The 8,131-nt window shown below is 38.5% G+C and overlaps 1 protein-coding gene across 1 annotated transcript in view; it reads right to left on the bottom strand.

Annotated features, from left to right (window-relative positions):
• Positions 1-1,523: 1,523 nt before the first annotated feature.
• Positions 1,524-8,131, bottom strand: part of LOC104469218 (serine/threonine-protein phosphatase 2A 55 kDa regulatory subunit B gamma isoform) — an 86,874-nt gene continuing 80,266 nt past the window's right edge. The window contains exons 3-5 of the mRNA XM_010083648.1: positions 7,547-7,712; positions 3,374-3,486; positions 1,524-1,754 (exon numbers count right to left, since the gene is read on the bottom strand). Of these exons, the coding sequence (XP_010081950.1) occupies positions 1,524-1,754; positions 3,374-3,486; positions 7,547-7,712 (510 nt within the window). The remainder of the gene's footprint in view (positions 1,755-3,373; positions 3,487-7,546; positions 7,713-8,131) is intronic.

The raw sequence follows: 8,131 nt of genomic DNA, 5'->3' as shown, positions 1-8,131 counted from the left end.
TCCCTGGAGGTGTTCAAGGCCAGGCTGGATGAGGCTTTGAGCAACCTGGTCTAGTGGAGGGTGTCCCTGCCCATGGCAGGGGGGTTGGAACTTGATGATCTTTAAGGTCCTTTCCATCCCAAACCATTCTATGATTCTACGATTCTATGATTCTGGAATGTGATCTGGTTATCATACACAAACATAGAGACTGCTGTACTTGGTCTGACTCACTGCTCTGCTTTAGGAGACAAGGATACACATTAGAGAAGAACACGCAGTAGCCACATATAAAAGTGTTCAGGACAGAGACAAGGCTGGAGGGTGAAGGTACAGTGAGAAGGATGCTGTGAGGAGCCACCCTGCTACTCCATACCGGCATGCTGGCAAACAATTTTCCCACTCTGTTTTCTCTTACTAAGGGATGGAAATACCATTGCTTGGATATCAAAGACAGACATAGCAGACATTGGTCCTGTATGTGCAGTCTTATTAAAGAGGGCAGGCAACATTTAGCTTGCTTAATCTCTACCAGTAAAAGACAAAAAGGATTTAGGAAACAAATTGAGGAGATATTCCCTACAATCCCCAGGGTAAAGGCTCCTGTCACTTGATCCCACAAAGGCAGGTTTTTTAAGTGCATTAAGAGTTGTTTGATTTAATGAAAATGCTTCCTGTGACATTAACAAAGCATGGGTTAAGATCCACAGATGATCTGGCCTATGAAGGAAGAAATATAAATGAACACCAGAGGCAGGGAGAATGCCCCATCACTTTGGTGTTTTCTTTTAGGAATTTGCCCCCAGTAGGACAACTTCACTTTGACATCCAATAGTTCCTTGTACAAATCCACAGAGAAATATTCTTCTAGCTCCTTTGAAATATTTAAAAAGAAATCACCAAAGGAACACAGTATTCTGAGATGGTGCCATAATCTATTTCTCTTCTTACTTGTTCCTTTATGTTCTGCAAAACACAGAGAATCACTTTTCTTGGCTACATTTTCTTTTGCTCCTCCTTGAAGCCATCCTGTTGTGGTGCAAGGGGCAGCCTCACAGATGACTGGAATGATCCCTCACCAGAGCTTTCAGGCTGATGCCAGCACTTGATACAGCAATGACTGCATTCATTACAGATACAAAAACTCACACGAATAAGCTGAGCCCTACGCCCAAACCATGCACATCTCAGACATCAGGGTTCTGGCAATCAAAATGATGTAGAACAGGGGGCACAATCAGGGTAAGGACTGACCTTTCAGCCAAACAAGGTGCAGCAGCTCAGCATGAAATGTCTTCAAGGAAGTAACAATATAGAGTATTTTAATCAGATGGATAGCTACCATTCAGCTGGCATCAGTTTCCTATTTACTTCTCATTAACCAGTTCCAAGACTGTTATTTTTCACATAAAATTCCATGATTTTTGCAACCTCTTAGCTGTCTCTTATGATATCTGAGCATTTTCTGTTACAAATACTGCAAGGATTCTGATAAGTAAAGGTATATTTTTAAATCTCTAGAAAAATATTTTAAAACAGCTCTCTTAAGCCCCACTATTACTATCAACACTGAGCAAGGAACCACAATAAAGGATACTGAAGCTCCTATCTGTGATTGCTAAATGCCAGAGGTTAATCCTGAGATCATCCGCTGACATGTATGTCTCACAGTCACTGTTGACGGATATTGAGTTGACATGATAGGTGTGACCATTAGCAAAGATTCTCCGGGGAGTGACTTCTACCATCAAATCCATAGGTTTCAATACAGGCACCTGCCAAAAAAAACCAGAACACAAACCAGAAAGAGAGTAAGACTTAAATTATTTTTTGCTAGGATGATGAGAGTTTCAATGGAGAGCAAAGATTGTGACATTATAAAACTTCCCAAGTGTATGCAAGCTGAATTTCCCCATAGATGAATTGCTGGGCAAGGCCATCCCCGCCAAGGGGGAAGGGAGAGCCAGGAGAGCCAGGCAGAGCGATGGAAAGCCTGTACCATGAGAAGGGAGGCACTGGAAAGCCTGGACCATGGGAAGGCAGGCACTGGCAGCTGCCACTGAACAGGCCAGTCCCACAGCAGGAGCTACTGTCCCACATCTGCAGGAGGCTCTGGCTCTGACAAGCAGTGAAGTCCTAGTATTTTGCTTTTGCAAAAGAGTTTGCTGTTAGCTGTAAATCACTTACAGTATTTCTTTTGTCAAGTGGTGAAAAGGTTACAATCTCAGCAAAACATAATAGATTAAGTCTTAGAAAACAAAGCCAACATACATGTGTACTGGCATATGGTATACACATACATACTCCTGAAAAGCCAAGACCACAGACTATCACCCATTATTTTCCCTGTGTGTCACTTCAATGTCATGCTCCAACAACGAGACAATGCCAATTTATTCCCTATTAGTAAAGCATTAAACACTGTAAGGCTTTTGGTCCATGACTGGGACTATTCACTGTTTTTGACCATGCATCAGAAACAATCTATCATACATCAATCCACAAGATTCAAAGTCTAAAGAGGAACACAGAGAAGTTAAAACTTTGAGTTTAGCTTGCCACCAAAAGAACAAAACAATGGTTTGCTGAGCCTTTGAATTCTCAGACTATAAGCAATTTGGAATGGTTTTGTTTGCCTAGTCAGACAAACTAGACAAATATTATATTAATGTAGTCATCTTTACACTTTGGAAGCTTTTTTCAAAATAGACAATATTGGTTTGTTTTGGAGGTGGGGGTTGGTTGTTGTTTTTAACAATAAAGAAATATTTGCATTTATACACCATAGCCTTCCAGATCTAACCTTTAGCCACTTCCTTTGCCAAAAACACCTGGAGTGAATTCAGCCATTAAAGTCTGAGAACAAAAATGTATTATGTTATCATACATGCTTATATGAGTTCCATGACTGCATCAGTTCAGCAGTGCAGAGCCTCATTTTCACTGGAGCACACACTACTGCAAATCCCACTCTTCAGATAGGAAATAATTCTTTTATACCACTAAAATGAAGATGAGACGGAATTTGGTGTACTGTCTTTAACTCAGTTGCTCCGAACAAGGAAAGAATACTGTTTAATATTAATTACAAGTAGTATACTTCCAGCACACCAGGCTAGTGAAAGCACATTTGGCCATGATGAAAGAATTTTATCAGGAAGAATAAAATTGACATAAACACTCTAAACATATTTGTGTTGGTCACTATATCATAAAGCATTTGTGACTTGAAAATGTGTGACAGATTCAAGACCATTATCAAACAGCTAAAACTTCAATGAGAATAATATATGTGCTTAGCATTAGGTATACATTTAAATTTTTTACTGAGTTAGCAACCATGACTACCTTCTGTACAGAAACAACTGGATTTTGGACAAAGACAGCAGTTTACCTGCAGTGATGTTACTGTAGAAAGATCTTTAAGTTTTCCTTCTTCATCTTTTAAGTTGTACCCCTCTGGTCTCTTATCTCTTTCAGTAATTTTCCATAATTTAATTGTTTTATCTTTAAAAGAAAAGACAAACTGTCAGCATAGGAATTCTGAATGTGGTTACTAACCTTCAACAATATATACCTTAAAGAAGTTTCTACACCTGGGTTTAGACAAGTCTTGTGCTGAAACAGTCTGAGCCACATAATTTTGCACTTCCAGAAAATATTGCCAACAGAAAAAATACTCGTAAACAGCAGAAGAAGGATATGGAGTAGACAGGCAGACCGATGATACCTGCCTGGCCCATTGTGGGAACGCACAGTGGTGTACTGGTGTAACAGCACAAGCTCCAGCAAATAGGTTGTAGTAAAAATGAGACATTTCACAGAATCACAGAATCACAGAATCACAGAATGTTAGAGATTGGAAGGGACCTCGAAAGATCATCTAGTCCAATCCCCCTGCCGGAGCAGGACACCTAGATCAGATCACACAAGAACGCATCCAGGCGGGCTTTGAATGTCTCCAGAGAAGGAGACTCCACAACCTCTCTGGGCAGCCTGTAAGGCTTTCCTCATAAGGGAAAGCATCTGAGAAATAATGGAGAAAAAAGCCTGAGAGAATTGTAAGGGCAAGAGAGAGAAGTGGGAAGAAAAATATATTAATCTTACAGGGAATGGAATTAAATCTAACTCTCCCTTTTCCATGACCGGTGAAGCGTATGACGATAGAATCAGGATGCCTCTTGTTTAGCAAGGAGCTTCTGAAGCCAACAAATAGAAGTTTTAAACATTTCAGATAGAGTTTGTCCTCATTTCTGAGGTAGCTGAGGCTGCAGATTTCCCTAATATTGGTTGTCCACTCCCACTCTGGTTGTGCACCCAACCTGCCAACCCTAGCACTCCCTAGGCTGAAAAGCAATGCCAGCTCTTCTGCAAAAAAACCTGTCCCCAAGCTCCTAACTGTTTCATTCATCTGTTCATGGAGTAGCAAAAGCCTTTCCAAAGCTTCTGCACTTCAGCTCCCACCACAGCTTTCATTAATCTCCATTCCTGCATCATTTCTGATTTTGTCCCACTTTCTTCCCTTACTTCTCTTTCCCCAAGAGCATAGCAGAGCATAATTCTTTCCCCAGTGTGGCTGATCCAAATACTTCTTTCAAATGCTTGTACAAATAATTTTAAAGGCAAGCTATATGAATACATGAATCGTTTTGCATTTCTACAGCAACTTTGACTTTTTTTTTTGTTTTAAAATCAATCCCTCCACAACTCTGCTTGTTTTTACTATTATGCATCTCCTAATGATGTTGAATTTTCAAGCAGCAAAAATAATGCAATTTATCCATCTACAGAACAAGAGGTTACTGAAAAGCTCCAGTTAAATATGAAATACATTTAATTTGTATTGGCCACAATTAATCACTAAAAATACATATAGGCCATGTCATGCACATGGGATTTTATTACGTGTAAATAGTGCACTTCTGCTTATCTATTCTAAAATTCATAAATACAGCAATTGTAAAATGAATTACAAGAAAAAACACAAAGTGTATTTTCCACTGTTGGACTTGACTGCTATTGATAAACCCATCCCTTTACTGAGTGAAACTATTTTATTAGTGGTTAAGGGTATCACATGTGTTGGTTTTCTTCTCCTTCATCTGCCCCTGGACTTTAAAAACTCCCTAGAAATTCTAAGTATGCTTATATTTTGCAAAATAGAGAAACATCTCTGTGAGGTTCAGTATTCACTCAGTCTCAAGGGTGTTGTGAAGTTTAAATTAATTACTGTCTGGTAAGCAGCCTGCAATCCTCAGATGAAAGGATCTGTATGGGCCAAATTCTGATCTACCCAGTGTAGCTCACATCGAAAGTGGCTCCAATATATTCTGGTACAAAAAATACCAATGAATCCTAATAATTTACTATTATACTACAAAATCAGTTCAGTTTACAACGCAAAACAGAAATTTGCTAACTGCAAGCACTGCAAATCCACAGCGGGATTCAAAAGCCTTGGTGGTTTCCTTCTGTCTCCATTAATTTAGATGCTGCAATCAAAGCTTAGCTGATGATTTGTTGGTAACGTGAAATGGAAAGGAACCAAGATCCCCTCTGAGAGAGGTGACCTTTGCAGGAACAGCCTCAGACAAAAGTCCTGCTTAGAACGACGGAAACAGATTTGGGCAGATGCAGACCTGTCAAGTCTCATATATTGAGGGTCAGATTTAGACAGAGTCTCCCCTCATGTTCCCTGACAGAGGGATGCTCCTTCCAGCAAATTCAATGGGCACTGTCCACCTGTGCCTGTGGAAAGAAAGGATGCTGTTTCACAGTTTCTGACCAAAACCATGCTTTAGATCCTAAACTACCAGAGAGCAAAATATCAAAAATTGCATTTAAACACCAGGCTCAGAAATGAGTAAATATAAACTAGTCCTCAAGGTGTTTCTACAACCTGCACAACATGAGCATGTGTGACAGGTGAGGCCTTCATTCTCTACAGGTTATGGAAAATACTATTATCCCCTTTTATAGGCATGGAATTGATATACATTGTCAATGATTTCTCACAGGTAATCTGTGAGACAGCAAGGAATTCAACATGGGCCTTCTGTGTCCTAAAGTTAAAACTGTCTTTAAGAGTATACCAAGAAGTGAATCTTCAGACTCCAACCTTGCTGTGCCAGGAAGCTAGGAATCCTCCTTAACACACAAAAATGCTTTTAATTCAAAGCCAAAATCCAAAGGCCGCACCAGTGGCACCACTTCTGTTCTCCTCACCATAAAGAGATTTGCTGGGATGCTCCAGAATTAAGAAGGGGGAAAAACAGAGGCCAAAGTATTTTTCCAGGTCCTAGGCTTCCTCACTGTTGGCTGCAACTGAATTAACCCACAGCAACACAAAGACTGATTATTTCTTCCTTTCTCCCCTCCCATATTATATATCAACCAGAAAACTGATATAAAGGTCTATTAGGCCAACTGTAAAAGCAGCATATCTGAGGACTAGGCTGTATTCCTCAGTGTTTCCAAAAACAAACTTTAAAATGAAAAGGGAGAGGCTTACTTTTAATAATCTGCTTTTGTATCTGAAGTAGAATGGATATTTTGATGGAGAATAGCAGAAGTAAACTCCCAAACTTCATAATTAGCTGACTATCATTAGATTAGCAGAAATCACCTAACATAACATGTTTCATTTCAAACATTGAACAGTGCCCCCAAAAAGTCAAAAGACAACTTTAAGAAAAACAGACTACAAAACATAAAATAACTTGCTATCTACTATGTATTGATGTAAATATTATCTATTGCTATAAATTTTAACTAGAAGTAATCACTTTGCTCTAAACTGTCAATTCCCAAAGGTGAGATTACACTATTTTTCTATCAGCAATTCCCAGTTATGCTCAAACTTCTACACCAAATATTCTTTTCTGATTACAATGAGACCTAAGATTTAAAATTGGGTATTTTTGTCTCATGCATCATCAGCAGTAATAAAGGTTGTGGGTGTCCAAAGGTTTCCTAAATGACACCTGTGTACATCAGGCTCCATTGAGTTTTTTCCTCCTATGTCACGCGTGCATATCCCCTCTTAGCAATAATACTGCATTTTTTTAATCAATAGGCCTTAAGCATGTTGGAAAGATTAGTCAGTATCAATATCTTATTATTATTCCTTCTGCCTTCCAAAAATTTGTGTAACTCTTTAGAACTTAAGCCATTTGGATTAATCTCTCTCACCTACATGCATTTACACATCTACAAAGAACAAAAGTTATGACAAATACAGCAGACAAAATTCTAAATCCCCAGAGAGAGACACAGCTGCTGAGTAAGGTGATGCCTTTGTCACAAAATTCATTTCAGGATAGCACTGCATGTTAATAGCAAAAAAGGATGGCTCTCTAAATATGTATGGATAGTCACCAGGAAAAACCCTATGACTACGAATAAAATACATAAATAACAGATATCAGAGTCAATTTGACAGTCTTGGTAAACTCTGAAAGAGGAAATTACTAAAACAGTAGATTAAAATGAACAAATATATACACTCAGCACTAAAACACAGAAGAGCGAAATGCTGATGTGTCCTATATATTCTCATTTATCTTACCATTTGTTGATAAAAGTGAGTGAGCTGCATTTTGCTGTGGTAACCACTTGATCTTGTTTATTTTTTCTTCTATCTCCAAGCTCTTCAAATAATCAAATTCAGGTTCATGGCTCTGGAAAGTGCTGTAAACATTGTACTCCCCCTGATTGTAAGGCTCATTTTTACTCTATGGAGAACAAGAACAACAAAAGTATGTGGTTTATGACGGCAATATATCTCCATCTCTTAGGAAAGGTGTATAAGCAGCCTCATAAATACAAAAATATTGAAAGTGTAATTTAATTTCTTATTTAAAACATAATATTGACAGATTTGTATCTACAGGAATGAAATTTCCTGTAAGTATTGAAGCAACATTTAATAAAAGACAGAATTTTTGAAGAAATGTCAGCTGTTCAGGAAAGCTTTCTACAAAAGATATCGCAGATGGACTGAATGTAAAAGTGAAGTATAAAGGTATCACAGCAAAGGCATTGTTTTAAATGGAAATGGTTCCATCAAACAGGCAAAAGCTATTAAAACAATGTAAAAGTAAAACAAAAACAACTTTCTTTTTTCTTAGCTTAAAATTTTGGAGCTTTGAAG

The sequence above is a fragment of the Pterocles gutturalis genome, unplaced genomic scaffold (assembly GCF_000699245.1).
Source record: "Pterocles gutturalis isolate BGI_N339 unplaced genomic scaffold, ASM69924v1 scaffold2530, whole genome shotgun sequence".
Lineage (NCBI taxonomy): Eukaryota > Metazoa > Chordata > Aves > Pterocliformes > Pteroclidae > Pterocles > Pterocles gutturalis.
The sequence above is the reverse complement of the archived record's forward strand: the minus strand, read 5'-3'. Positions and strand labels throughout refer to the sequence as shown.